Genomic DNA, 22,729 nt, shown 5'->3' on the forward strand with positions numbered 1-22,729 from the left:
GAGATTGTGAGAAAGTTTGTTTTGTTTTCCGCGTGCACGCTTCTCGAACTACTAAATGGTATATTTTAAAAAAAAATTATATACGAAAGTTGTTTTAAAAAATCATATTAATCTATTTTTAAAGTTTAAAATACTTTATACTTAATTAATCATGCGCTAGTGGCTCACCTCATTTTGCGTATCTTCTCAATCTTCTCCAGCCATTTTCGTTTGAGCTTAGACTTCTTGGCTACATGTGCCTTTTACGCTTTAAGTTTATTGGTGGAATATATCTTAACCTTACATTTTAAAAAAAGCTACTCAAACTTAGTTTTTAGCTTTAACAGTCTAAGGGTGACCTGTGGTTTTAAAAAAGTCAAACAAAAAGAGTGATGGTTTATTTGGACTTAAGCTTTTTAAATATGGCTTAAAAAGCCTAAATAAAAAGGACCTTAGCTCATTGAAGACTCTGTTTAGACCATTATTTGTGCTATTGTATAGATAGGGCAGCATACTATTTGTGCTATTGTATAGATTGTTTAAAGAATTATATTAATTCAGTATGCATATCTAAATATACTGTTATATGTCCAATGTTCTAATGTGTAAATATAAAATGGAAAACTTCTATAGATTGGCAGTTATGTATACCATTGCATCCCTTTTCAACTCTTAGAACCGTGATCACCCCACCCCTATTGTTCTGTTTATCATAGAAGCTTCGTCAATCATTGATTTCCCCAACATGACTTCTTCAGTTCTTGAAATTGAACAGCAAGACAGATAGGTACTGAGAATCAATTGTAAAATGCAATGTCTACGTAGTACAACACAGCCGCGACACGAATGGAGAGAAAGAATTGCGCAGTAGCAGCAGCATCGACGAGTTTTGGCACGCCCGGTCACTCACTCCGAGCAGCGCCACCGCCACGGCAGAGTGGCAGCGGCAGCAGCTCGGTGCTCCGGCACATCAAAGGACCAAACCAGTCACGAACAAAAGGTCAGGCCACGCCGTGCCACTGCGAACCTGGCATCTCGTCCTCAGACGAGACGTCGTGCTTCGACGACACCTTCTGCTTCCGGCCGTTCCTCCTCCGGCTGGCCGTGTTCCCGCTTCGCGTCTTCGCCGCTTGTTTAGCATCACTCTTCTGCTGCAGAAAGGCACCAGCCAAAATGATCAGTACCGTATCAAAAGTGTGGCTCAAATGGATCGCTACAGAAGAACCAGGCGAACTATAGAAAGAGCATAAAGTGGAAGAATCCGACAACGGAACTTTTTGTTCCTCGTGGGCACTAAATTATCAAAGACATCCAAGTAACCAGAACCACAGCAAGTTCGGTGCGAGCATGCGCAACTGGCACCACCAGTCTGAATTTTCAGATAATCTTAAAAGGAAATAGCAAATACACGGCCTTATCATAAGCATTTATCTGGTTGGAGATTTGAGGTTGGACCAGGAGTGCTGCACAAAAAAGGCGTGTTACAAAAATAAAATAGCAAATTGAACAAGTCAGCAAAGGCACAAGGCAACGTAGCAATCCAAGAAAGGACACACAGAAAAGCAGAAAATGACGCATGGGCTCTATTTAAGATGCTAGACAAGCCATAATCTCGTCCAAACCTTGTGATATCCTTAAATGACATAGAACACCACCAAAAAATGCCGTACCAGGCATATACAAAAATCCTATCGCAATCAGTTTTAATATATACCAGAAGAAGGTAGCACACTAGACTGTTCCATATACGGACCACACAACAACGATGTAACAGTGATGGAAATTCAAATGACCCTATCCAGAAATCTCATAGTTGATCAGCAAGTCCTCATGTGAATAGCACATCTGGTGGTGGAGCTAGGATCCGTACTCACTTGGTGGATCCTCCACAACTTTCTGGATTATTTCATGATTATTACAAATGAAAAGGCCGCAAAAGGCTTATGTGCAACATCCCAGTGAATGGCCCCATATGGCATATGCCCAAACATCTAGTGGGTCCAGACAACCAGGACCCCACAATGCTCTACCAAAAAGCAAATCTTTATTGGAATAATGAATAAATATGTTGAATAAATGTAAACAGTGTATTGCCCAATACAGTGAAAAACAAAGCTAGCCAAAGGAATCTATTCCAGAGTACAAGTATGGTATCTGATGCCTAAACTTATTAAGCAAAATTCATAAACCCCTTCCCTCAGAAAATAATAATAATAATAAACCACCTGGCCGTTAAGCACTTAAAAAAAAAAAAAAACATGTTCAGTGATCAACGGCAGGTCAAGTTGATTTCACATTATCAGCACATTCCTTTCAAGAGAAATCGTGCTTCTCAAGCTAATCTAGCTGCAACTTGTATTCTTTGATGAAGAAAGCACACATCCACCAAATAGCATAAACTGTTACTTGCACCCCAAAAAAGGTATCACATGATCCAGTCACAAATTGTTTGGTGATCACCATCAACAATAAGCAACAGTGTCTGCTTAATCAGACCACAGTAATTAAGTAATCACAGCAGCGCCTACCTAGATGCATTATTGCCAAACCAAACAAGTAAACAGAAATTGACATATGTGTACTTACCCCGAAACAAAACCCTGATTGACTCTGTCCAGCACCGACTTCGCTGGCTCTTGGAGGCTTCCCAGAGTCCATTGCTGATGAACCACGCTTATTAATACCATTACATGATGGCGATTCTGCCTCAGTAGCTACTGGAGGCGGTGGAGACGGTGACGTCGAAGGGGAGGTTGAGGATGTTCGAGTCTGGCTTTGGGCCTGGGTATGGTAGCACTTTGAGGGTCCATTGCAGAAACCCGAATCAAGATCAGCTTGGAACATGTCTACGAATAGCTGCTGCAGTTCTTCAAAGCTCTCCTGCCTCTGCAAATCCAATGATTCATTGTTATTTTATTGCTATTGTTATATTTATCTTGGATGCATCAGGTCCAGGAGAAAAAGAGGCCGGTTTCCAGCTTGGTTCTAGAAAAAATCACCTAAAAGTTTCAGTTGAGGGGCATGGAGCTTTTCATAACAGTTCCTTTTTTAAGCCTGTGACATATGAACATAGAACAAACAATATCCAGTATAAACTATACAAAATTTTCCAAAGTTTACAAGTTTTTTCAGATAAACAGCCTGGAGAAGTTCTGATAACTTAGCATTCATATATGGGCATTTTCTTTTGTTATTCCAATGAACAAGAAATGATTGTATGCATTACAAATGACATGCAACCCCAAATAGCATAGAATTCCCAATAAACTGTAGCAAAATCATCGCTGAGAACCAGAGGTATCATGACGAGAGTTCTAGAACCACAAACCACAATAATTTACCATGTGTATACTTGTTTTCTCAGACCAAAAGCAGTAAGTTAATTTTCAACCATTTTAGCGTACTTTTGCAAAGGACAGAACAGAACAGAACAGGTATGATGGTGCTTACAAAATACAGCGATAGAATTTTCGAAACGAAATATGATAATATGATTAGTTAAAAGAACATAGAAAGTAATAAATGCTAGCCGGGACCTATCACGCATTATGACAACACAAAAGGGGATCTAATTAGCCAATCACGGTTGCAGCTAAATTTGTGGTCCTGATGTACCAGTACCACCTCTCAGCTAGAGCCTACGAGAAGCATCTAGTACTAGGACCAAGGTGCTAACTGTTCTTACCGTTGGCCGTGCCTGGCTCATCATCTGGGCCATCTCACCAATGAAATCCCCCATCCCCTGCAGCTGCAGCAGAGGCAGTAGGAGTTAAAGTTGAACCAACAATGACAATAAATCATAATTATGGCTAGAATCCTTACGTTGTCATCGTCATTGTCGTCATCATCATATACCCCCACGTCGTAGAGGAACCGCTTGTTTGAGTCTGAGAGGACTGCACAAGAACAATGGGATGGGAGCACGAGGGCTCCATGCAATAAGTTTGCCAACTAGCTAAATCCGTTTTCTTTGGTTGTGATCAGTTCATTATCTGTAGCATAATCGTTGTAACAAGTGAAGTGATTACAGAACAGGGTGGAGTTTGAGATAAGGAAGATTAAGACCGGAATAGGCGCCCTGGATCTCCTGGAACTTCTCCTTGGCTTCCTCCATGTGCTTTGCACTGCTGGAGGATGAGCATTTGTCTGGATGCCATCTCTACATCAAGTTGCAGATCAGGTAATGTTAAATTTTGGAACTTTTCACAAAGTGCAGTACAATCAGAATTGGACCATTCGAGCAGAGCAAAAGATTTGAACACTTAGGTCTTCATAAATAAATATTCCAACAATCCTAGACGGCTACGAAAATTACACACACAAGCACAAAAAAATGACTAATAATAGAGTATGAACAGGCTGGATTGGAGCTTTTAATCATTGGCTAATACTAGATTACGAAGTACAGAACAGAAGCCTAATCACGCGCAGCTAACGAGCAAGTTCTGATATGCAAAAACATGAACTTGGCGCCATCGCTCCCACTCTACTTCATGTCCGTCTTGGAACTACCAGCTTGGGCGATCAACGAAATTGAGAAGAAATGCCGGGGTTTCCTTTGGAAGGGTGATGAAGATGCTGCGGGCTCTTGCAGCTTGGTGGCTTGGGAGAAGCTTTGCCTCTCTATCGAGCAGGGGGGACTAGGGATCAGAAACCTACGCCTAATGGGAATTGCGCTTCGCACTCGGTGGATTTGGCTGCGCCGCGCTGAGCCAGAGCGTCCTTGGATGCGCGTTGCGCCTCTAGCTGACAGAAAGTCACTGCACTGCTTTGCCGCTGGTAGCAAAGTACTGCTGGGGAACGGAGCCTCTACCTCGTTTTGGTGCGACAGCTGGTTGCCAGACGGAGGATCAGTGCAGTACAGATTCCCAATTCTTTTCTCCTTCGTCAAGCTGAGTGACATCACGGTGGCTGCCGCTCTCTGCGACAACTCCTGGATTGCAGATATTAGGGGCGGCCTGTCTGTCCAAGCGATGGGGGAATACCTTGCGCTCTGGGACGTGATCGCAAGGATTTCTCTCGACCCCGGAAGTACTGACTCTATGATCTGGAAGGCGGCACCTAATGGCGACTTCTCGGTGCAGTCTGCCTACTCTATCCTTTCGGCCGGTAGAACATCCTGCCCGCTCGGCAAGATTATCTGGAAATCCCGCGCGCCAGTGAGATGCAAGTTCTTCATGTTCCTTGCGGTCCACAATGCCTGTTTAACAGCTGATAACCTGCAGCGCCGAGGTTGGAAGCTCGCACCAATTTGTCACCTTTGTTCTAAGGATGGAGAGTCCTGCCAACACATCTTCCAAGCCTGCACCTTCTCGCAGCAAGTTTGGGTGAAGGTTCAGGCTCGTTTGAGCCTCTCCTGCTCGCCGCCGTCCTCGGACTTTGCCGGTTGGTGGCTCGCTGCCCGGCAAACTGTTGCGAAGATCGATCGCAAGACGTTCGACGCCGGGGTCATCCTCGTTACATGGTTGATTTGGAAAGAGCGCAACGCACGGGTTTTCGAGGGAACGGCCTCATCGGTCACGCAGCTGTGTGCGACCATGTGTGAGGAATGGGAAACTTGGAAATCAGCAGGGCTAGTTACCTCGTTGAATGTTGCTGCAGTGCCAGCTTTAGAGAGATCACAGACTTTGTAATTTGCTTTTTGTTGTAAAGGCGGTGCTCTGACGCACTGCATTTGTACAGTTTTCCCCTTTTCGGCATTCTTCGCCGTCCCGGCGAAAAAAAAAAAAGAACTTGGCGCCATCATCTACACCTCTCCAAACTCGAAATCGCCTACCACGGCACGCTCTTTCCCTACCTATGAAGCAGTTACAGCAACAAGGCGAATCCATGGCCGTAATCCAGTTACCAATCAAGAACGCGGCGGAGCGACGACAACAACATGAACAAGAACAAAAACAAAGAACATTTGCATGAAGCCGTCGAGCTCAATTGCTCACCATGGCGAGCTTCCGGTACGCGAGCTTGAGGTCGGCGTCGGAGCACTCCTTCTTGAGCCCGAGCACGGCGTACAGGTCGCCGCCGCCGCCGCCCTCGCCGGCCGCGTCCCGGCACTTCTCTCCCCCGTCGGCCATGTCGTCACCCCCGTATCCGCCGCCGCGCCTCAAGCACGGGCAGGCGCCGGCCGGCCGGGGAGGCCGACGACCGGAGGAGAGGAGAGGAGAGGGAAGAGAGAGGAAGCAAAGCAAAGATGGCGCGCGCGCGCCTCGTCGGCTTCGTCCCCCTTCTTCTCCTCCTTCCCTTGCCTTCTCTCTCTCTCTCAGGTCGCTCGTCTCCACGCAGTCCAGGAAGCCTCCAGAAACAAGGCCATGATGCCCACTTGCCTTTTAAATATTTCTGCCTAGGAATTTCCTCGCTTTATTTCCACGTCTCGCCCAGCCTTGGCTGGCCATCGTTGCTTTTGCTACAGCTGCAGCTAGCTATCCCTGCTTCCAGACACTGCTACTGTTGCGCACAGAGCCGTAGAGTCTCGTCGGTTGGCTAATAAATCAAAATTAAAATCTAAATTTAAATTTTAAAGTTAATTTTAAGATATTTTTAACATTGACTTTTAAATCGCTACGAACAAATATATAAACATTTTATCTATAAATTTATTTTTATTCTGTCATAAATCTTTTTGTTTATTAGAGTATATGAATAATCTATGAGGCTCGTAGGATGTGCCGTCAGAAATTGGCACTGTAGATTTACGGTTAACCTTGACAATTTGCCATTTTTTTTCACATCATTCGAGAAGATGGTAGTAGATGCACTCCTGATGAGCTTATCCGGATGGTTAATTGTGACCTGATACCTAATTGATCGGTTTTATGTGGTTTCTGCTATGTGGGGAAATTACTAGCTGCATCTTCTGTTTTGCACTTTTACTGTATTTGAATTTTCAGACAACCATGCATTGCAAAGGGGCCTAATTGATTGTGATTATCAACTTTCAACCTGGACGAAAGAGATGTTAATCAGGCGAAAGAATCGTTTGAAAGGTAGGGGCAACTGCTAATATGCTTGTCCTTTTCAGTGTGGCTATGGCGTGTGTTACCAATTGCGAGTGCCTTTTACACTTGCGAAAGCCGGAGCAACTAAAGATTCTTAGACAAAAAATCTGATCCACAATTCTGAAATACGTTTAGCTGGTGATGCTACTCCATTAGACGCTCACTAGCGGTTAATTAGTTTGGTTATGATTACACGCCTGAAGAACATACCAGAGCAGGTACAATAGCAGGCTATAAGCCAGCTACAAACATATTTTAAGAAAATAAATGAGAAGAGAGAAGGGCAGCGGGCTACAGATTTATAGCCAACTGTAGTACAGACTTCAAGACACAGTGTGTATATGATAGGTGGAACCATGTATTAATAATATAGTATATAACTATTGTATAAATAAACTATGAGATTAGCTATAAATAAATTAGAGCCAGTAGTTGGCTACGCTGTTAAACTTGCTCTCAAGGCCGCTCTTTTTTCCACTGGAGCATCAGAAAAAAAAACGCAACGGTCGCCTCGAAGCAGATGTGTGATGTGTCTAGAACAGTGCAAGACCTTTCCAGTGACATGTGGGGCCCACCACCCCACATCTAACCGGATCTTTTTTTTACCATCCGTCCGATGGGTGGTTGACGGCTGAGATGTGGTTGGGAGGACGGAGATATTTCCGGGGGCGACCATCCAGAAGTTTCCGGCGCGGGTGCCCAGCTGGCGCCTCGAGGGCGGCCGCGCGCGCTTTTCTGACCGCGTCAACCACGCGCCACCTCCTGCGAGAGATAGGCCACGAAGATCAGGTGAAATTACGACCACTGCCACGTCACTCTCCTCCGCCCTGGTGCGTTGAACCTGGCTCACGGTGGACGCCGTGAAACGTGGCGCGCGTGGACGGCATGCGGCGGCTGCGGCATCTTTCTGGCTGTGCGGCGGGTTTGGCCCACAAAGTTCGGTACGCGCGCGCGCTCACGTGGAACGGGTGCACCGTGGGCCATGGGCAGCCGCTCTCTCTGTCCCGATAAAGCGAAGTGACGATGGTGACGACACGACGTGGGCCGTGGGCCGAGGCCGAAGCTTAGATGCATATGTAAAGTTTCCATGTGTCACATAGGATATACGGAAACACATTTAAATTATTAAATATAGACTAGTAATAAAAAAAATTATAAATTCCTGCTGTAAAATGCGAGACGAATTTATTAAGTCTAATTAATATATCATTAGCAAATGTTTACCGTAACATTATATTGTCAAATCATAAAGCAATTAGGCTTAAAAGATTCGTCTCGCAATTTACACGTAATTATTTTTTTCGTTTATATTTAATACTCCATGCATGTGTCCAAACATTTGATGTGACATGCTGAAAAATTTAGCCAGACGATCTAAGTAGGCCCTTAGGTTGCCGGCGATGCACGAGGGAAATAAGTCCACTTTCTACCTCAACTTTACATCGAGTTTGATTAACATCCCTTACTCTCAATACCAGGAGAGCTGAAGAGCGAAGTGTGCACGCTGTGGGGGAGGAAGGCGGAGGTGGGGAGGTAGTCCGCTGAGAGATTATGGAACTGGGCCTCATAGACGACAACTACAACTAGGAAAATGCTTCAATCCGGTCGTCCGATCTTGACAAAGAAATCGGACGCCTCTTACTATGATTTTGCTGCATGCAGCCTTTGTCAGATCATCTCTCTCTGTTACATATGCTTCCTTTTTGGGTATTAATATGCATGAAAGAGAGATGACACGAGGTTACTTGCATGTACATAACACACTTTTAGCAAACTTGAAAATGATTTTTCTTCTAAATTACTCATCCAATCTACGAGCCATTACACCATTGTATTCGTTACAATTAAATTTTTATAACAAGATCTCACATGATTATATTAAATAAAAAAACACACATATGTTTCAACAAATTAAACTTAATGTTTCACATATGAAAATTAGATGTTTCAGCTGAAATTCTATTATGTTGCACATATTTATTTATTGTCGCGATGTATATATCTTTCTTTAATGTATCTCATGGTGCTATTTGTATGTTTCAGTAAGTAGTTTATTGTGTTTCACTGGTTTATTTGTAAATGTTGCACATATGTTGGTTGAGTGTTTCAATAAGTATCCACTAGTGTACTCACAATGTTCCACTAAAAATGTTTCGCCTAGTGTACTCACAATGTTTTTTTATAGATCTAATATTGCAGTGAATTGAAAAAAATCTTTTGCAACAAATCACCCACATATTATGTAAATCATCTATTAAGAGAATTCGTTTCATTTTTTGTTCCAAAAAAATTTTCACTTTATATGGATCAAATGTTACAGTGACTTGAAACATTCTTTCGCTATTTGCTAAAACATTGTTTTTATATAAGGCGAAACAACGTCCAATTTAAACGATTGAAACATTTTCGATCTACCTAGTGAAACAATTCCGATATACTTGGTGGAACAATGTGCAACATTTAAAAATAATTCAATAATAAGCTTTTTTTTCATTGGAATATATCCATGTGTGGTTCCTTTTTAAAAATTTAATTGCAACGAATTTAATGGCGAATTTAATGGTGTAATCGGATCATGACTTGGATAAATAATTTAAGAGAAAAGGTAGTTTAAAATATTTTTGCATGCATGCATGCTTCATGATGTTGGATGTCTGATGGCGTGCGCGTGGATCGGACGACTCATGAATGCGCCGATTTTTCGTCTCGTGCCGTACGTCCGACGCGTAGCGCTCTCCCTGTAACTACCTCCTCCACCTCCACGAGTTATCAAATTGTACGGTTTCGTATAGTTGATGGGCTAAGTTTCCTGTACTGGGAATAAGTTTCCTGTACTGGGAATAAGGGATGTTAGTTAAACTTGAAGTAAAGTTGAGAGGCCATAAGTGGACTTTATATTGCATGCACGAGGCCACCAGTGTCAGCAACAGATTTGATGGGCTCGGTGTCTGCGGATTAACTCTCCAACCAGGCCAAGGCCTAGACTGCGGTCCAAAACAGCTGCTGTGATGGGAGATTTGGGCTTTGTTCGGCCCAATGTACAAGTGGGTACGAGGTTCTTCCAAGTGTCTCCTGATCTTTCTCGACGCGCGACAGCGCAGCGAACTCCGCGCCATCTCGAACCTTCGCTTCCGCTCGCTTTATACCCATTCCTCTCCTCCACCGCCGTCTCGCCATTGCTGCAGTAGCAAGAAGGAGAGCGAGAGAGCAAAGCCCAAGTTGGTAGCCATGACGGAGCTGTTCGACACCGCCGTGACCAGCCTCCTCCACCTGCCGGAGGTGCTCGACCGCCTCGGCGCCGCCGCGGGGGACCGCCGCTCGGCGGGCGACCACGAGCACCACGCCGCGCATGGACACGGCCAGCACGGCATCAGTGGAATCGGTGGTGGCGCGCCAGTGGACATCATGGAGACCCCTGGCGAGTACGCGTTCGTGCTCGACGTCCCTGGCCTCTCCAAGTCCGACATCCAGGTGCGTACAAAATCCGAGCCCTGAATTTCCTCGATTCGCGTTCGAATCAGCGAGTTAGTTTGGGCGCGTTTCTTTCTTGTCTGCGCAGGTGACGCTGGAGGAGGACAGGGTGCTGGTGATGAAGAGCAGCAATGGCGCCGGGAACGGGAAGCGGAAGCGGGAGGAGGAGGAAGGGGAGTGCAAGTACATCCGCCTCGAGCGCCGCGCGTCGCCGAGGGCGTTCGCGCGCAAGTTCCGCCTCCCGGAGGACGCGGACACCGGCGGCATCTCGGCGCGATGCGAGAACGGGGTGCTTACGGTCACCGTCAAGAAGCGGCCGCCGCCGGAGAAGAAGACCAAGTCCGTCCAGGTCACCATCGCCTGAATCATAGCGTAGTGCTCGGTAATGGCAGCGTGGCGGTAGTAGAAGCTGGAAATGGTTGCTGAGAATGGTTGGAGCAGTAGAATGTGTTTGTGCTCTGTTCGTGTTTCGGTAGTACAAGTTGTCGCTGATCTGCTATGTATAAACGCTGGTGTGACCGTGAAGATGAAGACTACGGAAGTAGCTGTTCTTTTGTGTAGGATCAAGCAAATTATGTCAAATCTCGTTCGTGAACGATTCCAAATCGATGCATTATGTTATGATCTCTGTCTTATATGAATCCTACAGCTACAATTCTTCGTTTCCTCAATCCTGCTAGTACTGCATTGCCACATCGTCTCCACTAGTATGTGGGGCGGCCACCATCAACGGAGCTCGGCGGCGGCGCCATGAAAAGGTTGTCCGTTGAACGCGCCGAGCGAAAGCAAGCAAAGGGTGGATCATGTACATACGATATTATGCACGACTCCGTGCGCTCCCAGGGGGGAAGGAGGGCTCGCGGGAAGTCATTGCGTTCGTGGGGTTCGGTGAATTATTGTCCGACTCCCTGTTTGGGTCGGATAACAAAATCCAAAGTCGTCCTTTCAACAGGGCGCAACAGTCGACTGGAAGGCGGAGATGATGGCGAAGGTGATGAATTTTCCGGCTTGTTGGTTTGAATCCAATTTTTGTGTTAAAATCTTAGCGAGTTTTAGCACAACCAAATTAGGTAGTATTGAATTTGAATTATTGTAACAAAAATAGCAAACCAAACCTGCATTTACTACTAACCAAACATGCATTTGCTACTATTAAAAAATTGGTAAGACAATAAGTTGGTGTCAAAACTAAACGGGCCCTTTATTGTGTGATCTGTGAATTCCATGAGGTCTATTCCATCAGTTATTAATCGTCAAATAGCTGCTGCAGTCGCAGCGCTACAGTACGATAAAACACGACATGATCGCTGCGCCGAACATGATCCTACGTGATTGTGTTCACTAGGATCGCATATCCAACGGTAAATATTGTGTTCGAGGGGTTCCGAAACTCAATCACGGAACCGCCTCGATAGCGTCACCCTCCAATACACATGCCTTACACATGCCTTTATAGGAGGTGCCTACACAGCCAGTAGTAGCTGGTTTGTCTAAACCAGCTACCACTTCATATATGACAGACACTATTCACATATATTTCAAATACAATTTTCTCTAAAACTGCTCATCCGATCTACGATCCGATTACACTGTTGTGTTCGTAACAATTAAATCTTTATAACAAGATCTCACATGATTATATTTTGATGAAAAAATATAAATTACTTTTTAATATATCTAAATTACTTTTAGATTTCATTGAGTTACTTATTAGACATACAAAAGTGCAATAAAGCCTAAAAGTAATTTACATATACTATAGAAGTAACTTATAACAAAAAGAAAAAGAAAGTAAGTTCTATAATATATGTTAATTACTTTAAAACTTTATTGAATTTACTTTTGTATGTTTAAGAAGTAACTTAGTAAAATCTAAATGTAATTTGGATATATTATAAAAGTAATTTGTGATTTTTTATTAAAATATAATCATGTGAGATCTTGTTGTAAAGATTTAATTGTTATGAACACAACGGTGTAATCGGATCGTAGTTCGGATGAGTAGTTTAAGAGAAAATTGTATTTGAAGCATAGATGGTAGGAATATTTTTTCTACTTGTTTGATCAATTAGTACTATAGTAAAGTAAGATTATTTAAGACACATCTGGACAAATGACTGATCGTATCTGGACAATGGCTAGCGTCGCTCGTTATGACTAAATCGAGAGCGCTCTCGATTTAGATTTTGTGGCCTTTATATGTTTACCACCTAATCCGCGCGTCTTCTAAAATATACTATTGTAACTGTAAATTGTTCTACTTTGTATCACTTTCTCCACTTTTCATGTCACCGCCGCCGTGCGCGACCGTCCTAGCTGCTGAACGTCCTCGCTGCGGCGGCGGCGATGAGGATCGAGGAGGTATAGTCGACGACGAAGAAGCAGTGGATCGCGACCCAGACCCACATCAAGGGCATCGGCCTCGACGTGCGTCCTCGCGCTTCTCCTCCGCTCTCTCACCCACCTCGGAAATGTGTAATCTTATAGAGATTTTGGAGGAAAGTTAGCAAGAGGTCTAACCTCTTAGAAAAATTCCTTTGAGTCTATCTATCTCACCTGATTCCTGCGTTTTTCTTGTGGTCCAATCAAACGGTCATTCATAGGTTTTTCCTGTATTTTTTAATCCTCTGTTTTACACCTACATTTTTATCAAAATCCTGTGTTTTTTCTATTCCTCCGTTTTTTTATTCCTACGATTCCAAGGGGCCCTTACTTGGCAGATGAACGATGAATCCATGCATTGTGCGGTGTAGGAGTATGTCTGCATATATGAGTGCAGACAAGAAGCGTCTACTCTTTAAATACACAGGACCAGGAAATAGGAATCTGTACCAGTTTCTGAACCGTGACTACCCAACAGCGACGACGCCGATCGATCAATCAAAAATTCAGAATAGACCCATCGCTACCGTCCTACTAGTAGCTAACCTCTTCCAATCAAACCCTCCATGCAGTGCAGAAAAAAACCCATCAAAACTTGAATGCCACTACTCTTCCTGCAATCGATCGATCGATCGATTGATCAGCTGGGCCAGAAGGGAACAAATTAACAAAACGACGTCCATCGCGATCGATCTTTACTTGCAAATCGCGCCGTGCCACTGGCCGTTTTCTTGGCCCAGTTCGTCCCAGGCATCGCCATTGGGGAGCCAATAATTCCTCGGTTTACGGGCGTCGCCGTCTTGATGATGATGCCGATCAGCTTAATCGTAACATGCCAAAGAGCCCTCGTCCAGGGGAAGCTAATAACTTTATCCATTTCACTGTACAAGTCATTCTAGCATTTTCCACATTTATATTGATGTTAATGAATCTAGACATATATATGCTAAAATGACTTACATAGTATATATATGTTTAAATCCATTAACATCAATATGAATATGCGAAATGCTAGAATGACTTGCACTGTGACCTAGGGAGTAAGCAGCTAGCGCTGGCCTTTCTTAGCTGAATTTGTCTGTTGCTTTCGCTGCTGCCTTTTTGCCTAGCAAAAAAAATTAAGCCTTTGGAATCCGCTCCGGGACGCGTCACGTCGGCGAGTCATCGGCGACGGCGACGGCGGCATGCTGCGTGAGTGCTGGCAGCGAAATGGTTGGATCTAGTAATAAGCTTTATTGCAAGGCACGCACTTGATCGGATGAGAACGATGTAAGTAGCATTTTGTCAGAAAAACTCAGCTCCCAACGACCTACCAAACACAGAGCAAGCCCGTGTGGTCTGGAATCAGGAAAACAGGACATGCAGATGCAGAGAAACATGCAGCTCTGTTCGTTTGTAAGGTTTGGCCTACTTGCCAGAGAAGAAATACAATTAACACATAATCAATCAAGTATTGATATCATAAATTTTAAAAATAGATTTGTTTAAATTTTTAAATAATTTTTACATGGAAAGTTCTTTTAAAAGAATCATGCTGTTTAGTGGCTTGGAAAACATGTTCGTAATATATTAGCTAATGGGTGGAAAATAACGGGGCCTTAATCATTATAGAAGAAATTTTCTCTCGTTTGAGCTACAGCTTAAAAATGAATGAAGGGAAATAATTTGTAAATATAACTTTTAGAAAATCTATGTCGATTGTGGTTTTAAAAATAACGTTGGAAACTAGCGTAAGATAAGAAACACTAAAATCAACTCTAAAAATTAAATTTAACTATAATTCTAAATTTGGCTGCAGTTGATAAGTAGATGATAAGAGCGTTAATTTTCTTGGCCAGCTGATCTAAATCTGAACTCTGAATTTCTCTGCCAGTCTCTCCACTTGTAACATACTTTTCCTGTTGGATTCGTCATAAAAATCGTCACTCCTAGTTTCCCACACAGGAAAAAGTGTAATCCGGGACGGCCGAGTCAGCTGCGAAATGAACGCATGCCCGATCGGTCAGTCGCTTCTGCCACAGTGCCACTGCACGCTGCTTGCTACAGGCTACAGCAGCTACAGCTGATTTCTGATCTGTTCGCACTGCATCACACCACTGACCGGAGCCGGCCGCCATCAGAGTGTCAGTGACTCAGTGAGGTCAGCGTCAGTGACGAGCCTGTTGCATGCCGGCCGCGGCAGGCGACCGGCCGGCCCACCGGCGATCGATGAGGTCTCGCGCGAAGGGTCGCGTGGGCGAGGTAAGCCCAGCTAGCGCCGACGACGACAGCGACGCCGGGGAGCTGCGTGCGGGCGAGGGCGAAGAAAAAGAAGAAAAGGCGCGGCTAACTTATTCGCAAAAGTTGTTCTTTGGAGCTTTGAGCATGAGCTGTACTACTACCGTACTTGCTTGATTTAATTTGGAGTGCTATGATCAGCCTAGCAAATTAATTAAAGCAGCTGTTTTACCATAATGGAGATCAATCGATCCAATCTGCTCTGAACACCAATACTCCTATAAAGCTAGACATTCTTCAATTTTCTCCGTCGTCAATGATGTGGTCCCTTTTGATCGATGACACGAGAGCCCGACCTATTTATTAGGTACACAAGCTCCGGCGATTCAAACAGTTTTATTCTGATTTCCAAGTGAGATGGTCTCCAATTAATCCCCTGCGCCGACCTTGATCCAGTCCAACGATTAGGTTATGCGTACATGCAGTTACCAGTTAATTAGTTTTGCTGGGTGGATTATTGATATCACTATTGATGTTAATTATCCTATCATCATTGATCATCCTATCGACGGCTGAAGCTAATGGCATGCATAAACGGTAATCAATTAACAGTAATCAACTCAGCTTGAATCTGGTCGTAATCTTCACTGTCTGAGGGCGATACAAACATGCATCGATTGATTATTGGTTGCCTCCGCTGTAGGCACCCTCCCTCTCGAAGATGTCAGAGAGCAAAGGTCCCCATCGTTTGGCATATTTCCTAATAAATCGTATTAGGAAATAAAAATAAATTTGTAGGTAAAACTTTTATAAATGTGTTTTTGGTGATTTAAAAGTCAATGTTGAAAAAGAAACTATGTTTAAAATATCTCAAAATTAAGCATGAAAATTCAAAATTTGGTTTTTTTCTTTGACTGATTAGACCATCCGATGGGAGCCAGAGTAAGCATATATCTTCCCTCTCACAGCGGTTTCTTTACAAGCCATGCATCGAGTCTCTTCAATTCGCCCCCTTTTCTCATTTATTATCTCTGTTGTTCGCTGTCATGCGCCCTGTAAATTAGGCCTTGTTTAGTTCCCAAAAATTTTTCACAAAAATATCACATCAAATCTTTTAACACATGCATGGAGTATTAAATATTGATTAAAATAAAAAGTAATTGCACAGTTAGAATGGAAATCGCGAGACGAATCTTTTGAGTCTAATTAGTCCATGATTAGCCATAAGTGCTACAGTAACCCACATGTGCTAATGACGACTTAATTAGGTTTAATAGATTTGTCTCGCGGTTTCCATGCTCACCATGAAATTAGTTTTTTTTATTCGTGTCCAAAAACCCCTCCCGACATCCGGTTAAACCTTCGATGTGACAACCAAATCCAAAATATTTTCCCAACTAAACTCAGCCTTAGACGGCAGGTGTATGGCTCTATCTCGAATATAATTCATGTGATAGCCACTGCACGTATGTCCTGTATATATACCAGATTAACGTTTATGCTTTGTGTTGTCGTTGCGAATGAAGAAAGATGGATCTGACAAGAGCTCGCTAGTTTTCTGTTGATATTTTGGATCAGTACGTCTAGAGCGTGCAAACACCGTGAATATATAATAGCATTTGTAACACAAAACAAACACGCTATTAAAAATATTTGGCATGCATAACACGGAAAAATTTTAGTTAAAATTTTTTGACCAATCTAATTATTTAAAATTTAACTAAAAATTGTTAGGAAATAGAATTAAGAAAACTAGTAAATTAAAGGGGGTCTCGAGAAAAGGAATGATCCAAAATAGAACTATGTGGGGGTTCGGTAGAGGCAAAGTTAGAATCTTACTAATGAAAGTGTAGTGACAAGCACTTTAAAAAATGACTTAATTAAAACTGATAGTTATTAATTAAAAACAGAAGGAGTAATTATTTAAAATGCATCAGGATGTCAAACAACGTCTATGTATGTGATAGCTCTCTGATCTCTCTCTCGATATTTTTATGTGAAACCGGCCGTTGCATATTGTTAACCATATAAGCATTCTTCAATTATTTTGTTGTTTATTCTTATATATATGAATAGTCTTTCGTATGAGAACGATAAGCTGTGTGCACTATTCGCGGTGAATGCACAGTTGTACGAATCAATCAGGAAATGATATTTAATTTTGTGGTTATGAAACATCCACATGGAAATAGTACTGCCTGTTATAGTCAGCAGTACAAATGAATATCTATAGAAATATTTTCCATAGGCTCTCGATGTCAATGCATATCTATAGCAATATGTTGAAGAACAGAAAAACCCATAGTACTATTTAAATGTACTCATTGTGCAATTGAATCTTATGCAAATCAATTATCTGCTGTCATATCAATAATGTGAATAACTAACTTGTGTGATACATGATACCTACAATGGAGGAGGTTAGCCTCAAATGTGCATCACTCACACATGTTTAATATCGTATATTAATCGATATCGTTGAATTTTTTTCATAATCATTTAAATAACATGCAAACAACGAATGGATATTTCCTCGATAGTTTAGAACCAACAAACCCACAAATGATCGAGAGCAAATTTTACCAGAACAATAAACAACAGAAGAGAAAAATTGATTATATGCATGTTTTTCATATCATATCATTTTTTTTCTATGGACTTGTTCCAACGTAGTTCAGCAAAAAAACACTTAATTATACTCTCGGTCACGTTTGATTGAAATGAAAATTAACTTCCACATATGAATTTGGAAGCATGCAAATATTGGATTGCCAGCTAGCTAGCTCCCTTCCCGTTTGAATGGGATTCATGCAATAAAAACAAATTTTGCTAAAATGAACAGATGTCGATTAATTATATCACATCATAATGTCGACATCGATCGATTCTACTGCAAGGTGTGTGACGACGAAACAGATCGATTTACGACATCCATGACGTGGACATCAACTCTCACGTGCTAATAATAGCCTGTGTATCTGTACTCTGTATGCATACGTAGTTATACTTAAGGGAAAATTGCAAAAACAACCCTATAATTTACTTGAAGTTTGAGAATTGCAAAAACAACCCTAAAATTGCCAAAAAAAACATTTAAGTTATTGTCAGCAATTTTATTTGCGAAATCTCAAAAAAAAAAAGTATCAAGATTCTGGAAGTACTTCCTCCCTATTCGTAAAGGAAGTCGTTTAGGACAATATTTAAGTCAAACCTTAGGAATATAAATCATAAATAATTCTCAAGTTGTTGAGTTTGAAAAATGTAAAAATTATATGAATAGATTTCTCTTGAAAAATACTTTCATAAAAGTATACATATATCACTTTTTAATAAATATTTTTATAGAAACAATAAGTCAAAATTGTGTTTTGGAGACCGTATCGCTGTCCAAAACGACTTCGTTTACGAGTACGGAGGGAGCATTTATTAAAACATATTGATTCGGTTAAGCATGTGTATGTTGGGATGATTTTTGCAACAAAACTAAATATATGGATAAACATTTGTAATAAAATAATTAACTTATGTGGTGGAATTTTAAACTTCAAGCGACTTATGAGGCGGTTTTTGCAATTTTCCCTGTACTTAATAGTGTGCTTAATTAATTAGGTGAGCCGTCTGGACAATTGTCACGCCAAGAAATTCACGAACCAGAATTTCTAAGCTGAATGTGCATTAAATCCCTGTCCAGGACCAGCCAGGGTACACAAACGACAATTGTTGACATACAGATCCATGTCTTACAAAAATAGAAAAGATTACAAATGCAGCGGAAAAAAATAAAGCGAACTAAACTCGGAAGCTTGACTTCAGCAACGGGGCGAGTCCATTCCACAGGCAATCCTTGACGGCAGCGACAAAACCAACCTCTCTGAGACGGCTCCAACTGAGGAGAACTTCAACTCTGGTGTGGGGGAAAAGAGAGCAAGACTAAGTACTACCCACTGTACTCAGCAAGTCATACCGGAAGAGAAGGTATGATGCAGGATATAACCAAAGGAGGCTAGGGGTTCTTTTGCATAAACCTAGCATTTAAAAGCAGTAGTTGAAAGCAGTAAAACAGCTGTAGTAATTAATCAATATTAACCAATCACTGTCCAACGCTACACCACGTTGCAACAGGCCCAACCAACCACCTAAACTACACCAGTTCATTAAGCTAAACTAGGGTGAGACTAATCACGGTGAATCTGGTTGATCGCCCATAACCGCGGGCACGGCTATTCGAATAGTTTTACTCTGGCCAGAGATGTACAACTGTACACACAAGACACGATTCCACACATGTCGCCATGCCCCGAAATATCACCATGATACTGCAAAGGGGGAAATCGTGACAAGACCCTCCACATAACCCTCCCCTAACCATCCACACCACGCTAAGGTTTCACCCCTACCCCTCAAAAGGCAGTGGGCGGTCCCCTCTTGCGCCGCGGTGAATCCGGCAGCTGGACAACCGGACACCCTGGCCGATCCAACTCCATCACGCCCACCCTCGCCACCGGTGCCTAGGAAAGGGTCGAGCTATACTTCAGATCAAGCAGTTACCCACTCCCGCTTGTGGTAAGCACGGTAAGTCTCCTAGGGTTTCCCGTGAACTGGTCCTTAATTGCTATGGGTGCGACCAGCAAAACCATGCACCCACAGCCCACCATTCAGTGTATTTTAATTAACTAACACCATTGCGGTGGCACCAATCCAAAACTATGCTAATAGACAAAGTCTATGTAATAATGTGATCCCTTTCTGTGTACTAGTTGAGCTAAGCATGGCTAAGCATTTCCTAAACCAACATCTAATCATTTTGATACCCAGGTTATTAATGGCATATGGTAAACAATAAATGGCTGAGTAATAGGACCCATCCCACATGACATTGTAAAAGAATGCAACGTTCAATAGAAATACGAGATATTTGTAAGTTGGGTACAATATGATCAATTGTAATGCATGACTTGCCTTGCTCTCGCACTGATGAGACCACAGCAACGTCTTCGAGAAACCGCGGATCGACGAAACGGCCGAAAACTACGCGACAAACAAAGCACACAAGCAAAACATGCTATAAGACTACTGAAACAGGAAACAAAACCATTTTTAATGGATTCTAGGGATTTTTATGAATTCACTGAGACTTGAATGGACTTAAACGGAGCTCGGATGAATTACTTATGAATTTTAGAAGATAAACTGTGTTTTTACTAATAAAGAAAAAGTCCTTAATCAATTTATTGCGCAATAATACCCAGGGCTGACGTCATCCAAGGGGGGGGGCTGCGCCGACAGGTGGGCCCCGCTTGTCAGCGCACAAGGGGAGGGAGAGGGGGCTCGGGCAAGTGGGCCCCATGGGTCAGCGGCACAAGGCGGCCGATCTGCCGTGGACCGGGACCACGCGGGTGGTCCACCGCCGGTCCACGGGACCGACGGTCCGGATCGGCCTAAGGCCGATCGGACGGCGCGGGCGGCGGCTAGGCACGGCTCAGCTCGGCACAAAGCCGACCGACCGGCCATGGCGAGCGGCGGCGGCACGCGCGGCTGCCGACGGCGACGACCGACGGAGGGAGGCGGCGGCGGACGGCCGGAGCGGCGGCACGGCCAAAGGCGGCGGCGGACGCGGGAAGGGGAGAAAAGGGAGGGGGAGGGAGTCCTCACCGGAGGGGCAGCGACCGGAGCGGGAGGGGACGAGCGGCGGCAGCGCTTCAGAAAACGGCGGACGGGAGCGGCGCGACCTGGGAAAAGGCGGTGAAGGGGTTAGAGAGAAGAGAGGAGCCGCGGCACGGCGAGGAGAAATGGCCGGAGATGGAAACAATGGCGAGCTCACCGGCGGCGTGAGGGAATCGGAGCTCTGGCGGTGATTCGCGGCAACGAAGCGGCGGCCGAGGTGCGGGCGGGCTCGGTGAGCGCGACGGCGGCGCGTGGCCGGAGACGGCGGTAGGCGGCGGCGCAAGGGGCGAGCGGCGCGGCGACGATAGGAAGCACGGGAGGGCCCGGCGAGTGCGAAAAACAAGAGAGGGGGACGCGGGGAGCGATTTATATGTGCGGGAGGGGGCGGACGTGGCCGGGGAGGTGGCCGATTTGGCCGGCGACGTGGGGGTGGAGAGAGAGAATGGGGGGATTCAAATTCGAATCCCGCCCCTTGCGAGCGCGCGCGCGGGCCGGGAGATGCGGGGGAGGGCGGCGACGTGGGGAGGACGCGGGAGCGGCGCGGCGAGGGCGCGGGTGGATTGGAGGAGGCGGCGGCGCGGCGGTTTCGACGGCAGCGGTTGGAGCTCCAGCTCCAACGGCCGGAGGTGGGAGACGACCGACAGGTGGGGCCTACCTGTCGGCGTCCCGAGAGAGGAGGGAGGGGCGGCTTGGGCCAACCCACAAGGAGGAGGGGCCGCGGGAGAGGGATGGGCCGATGGCCCAACAAAGAAAAAGGAGGGAAAAGAAAAGAAAAAGAGAAAAAGGATTTTTCTGGGATTAAAAATTGCACTTTGATGATTTTTAATTGGTTAAAATTATTTCCAAGGCTCTGAAAATTCCACTAAAAATCCTGTTAATATATTGTGACATGTGGAACCCAAGAAAAATTCCACCACACCGAATTTGATTATTAAATGCATTTATTAATTAGGGATTTAGCTCTAGGTTAATTAAGATAATTTCTTCGGGCAATTTATTTAACCAATTTTTAAAGCAAGAAAAGGGGAAAACTTCAGGGTGTGACAACAATGGAATTATATTTGTGTGGAATATCTCTCGATTGCCCTGGACACACATGGCACATCACATCGATCACATATATACGACATCATCGGCACTGTTGTTGTACGTGCACGGCGTTTCTGCATGCACATCGTCTTTATCGTCTACCTGTTCTTCGTTTGTCTGTTTTATATCGCATGTGAATCATCAGTGGTGTATTAAATCACTTTGTTTTCGCGTACTCGTGCAAGCTAGACTCGATCAAATTACAGTGAACCTCCCTTATGTCGTCGTCAACTCTCTGTTGTCGTCGTTGTCGCTATAGATAGATCACCATCAAAACCGATTGCTTAATTATTAATTAATGCAGTCGAAGATGAGCACATTAAGCTAAGCAAATGCCGCGTAGGTAGCACATGGTCACAAAAAGAGAGATCACGGCCTATTGATCGAGCTCATTAAGCAACGCGCAAATTAATTAAAGAAGTACGTAGTATTAATTAATTTATATTATAGGGAGATTGCTTAATGTTATTTATAGGGAGTACTTACGTATATACATCTGAATGCTTGTGCATCTAGCTTTCTAGCATGTACGACTAATTAAGGAACCATCCGTGTTTTGTTAAACCATGCAAATTGCGTGGTAGAGTACCATGCCAATCCAAGATAAAATAACTAATTTGAAAATTGTACCGCTCCATTTTTTATACAAGAAAAATGTAGTAACAAGTCAATAGCAATATATGTCACCTAACATATATACTCCATCTGTTTTTAAATAAACAAATATAGTATCGGATGTGATACATTCTATTACTATGAATTTGTCACATATGGGAGTATAGCCAATGCAACAACTAGCTCATATAATAATCGCTCTTTCTATTTAGAACTCATTTGGTTCATAGGGTTTTCATAGGATTTTCGTAGGGCTGGCAATTCCTTTGTTTTTTAACTGTTTATATATTTTGGTTCGCATAAATCGTGTGTAGGAA

General features: G+C 43.6%; 2 protein-coding genes across 4 annotated transcripts; one reads left to right on the top strand and one right to left on the bottom strand.

Annotated features, from left to right (window-relative positions):
- Positions 1-660: 660 nt before the first annotated feature.
- On the bottom strand, positions 661-6,298 carry LOC127761145 (chaperone protein dnaJ 6-like). Of its 3 annotated transcripts, none has more exons than XM_052285383.1 (6): positions 5,919-6,297; positions 4,045-4,138; positions 3,802-3,875; positions 3,665-3,727; positions 2,566-2,865; positions 661-1,127 (listed from the first exon to the last, which is right to left on the bottom strand). In XM_052285383.1, the coding sequence occupies exons 1-6, from the start codon at positions 6,051-6,053 to the stop codon at positions 981-983; spliced, it is 813 nt and encodes a 270-aa protein (XP_052141343.1). In that variant the 5' UTR covers positions 6,054-6,297; the 3' UTR covers positions 661-980. The 3 variants fall into 3 exon arrangements, with proteins under 3 accessions (XP_052141343.1, XP_052141342.1, XP_052141344.1); XM_052285382.1 differs by having other exon boundaries at positions 661-1,130; positions 5,919-6,296; XM_052285384.1 differs by lacking the exon at positions 661-1,127 and adding an exon at positions 1,137-1,442 and having other exon boundaries at positions 5,919-6,298.
- A 3,712-nt stretch (positions 6,299-10,010) lies between these two features.
- On the top strand, positions 10,011-11,050 carry LOC127763546 (18.6 kDa class III heat shock protein). Its single transcript, XM_052288283.1, has 2 exons — positions 10,011-10,445; positions 10,534-11,050. The coding sequence occupies exons 1-2, from the start codon at positions 10,011-10,013 to the stop codon at positions 10,807-10,809; spliced, it is 711 nt and encodes a 236-aa protein (XP_052144243.1). The 3' UTR covers positions 10,810-11,050.
- Positions 11,051-22,729: the final 11,679 nt, after the last annotated feature.

The sequence above is a fragment of the Oryza glaberrima genome, chromosome 2, assembly GCF_000147395.1.
Source record: "Oryza glaberrima chromosome 2, OglaRS2, whole genome shotgun sequence".
NCBI classification, from domain to species: Eukaryota; Viridiplantae; Streptophyta; class Magnoliopsida; order Poales; family Poaceae; genus Oryza; species Oryza glaberrima.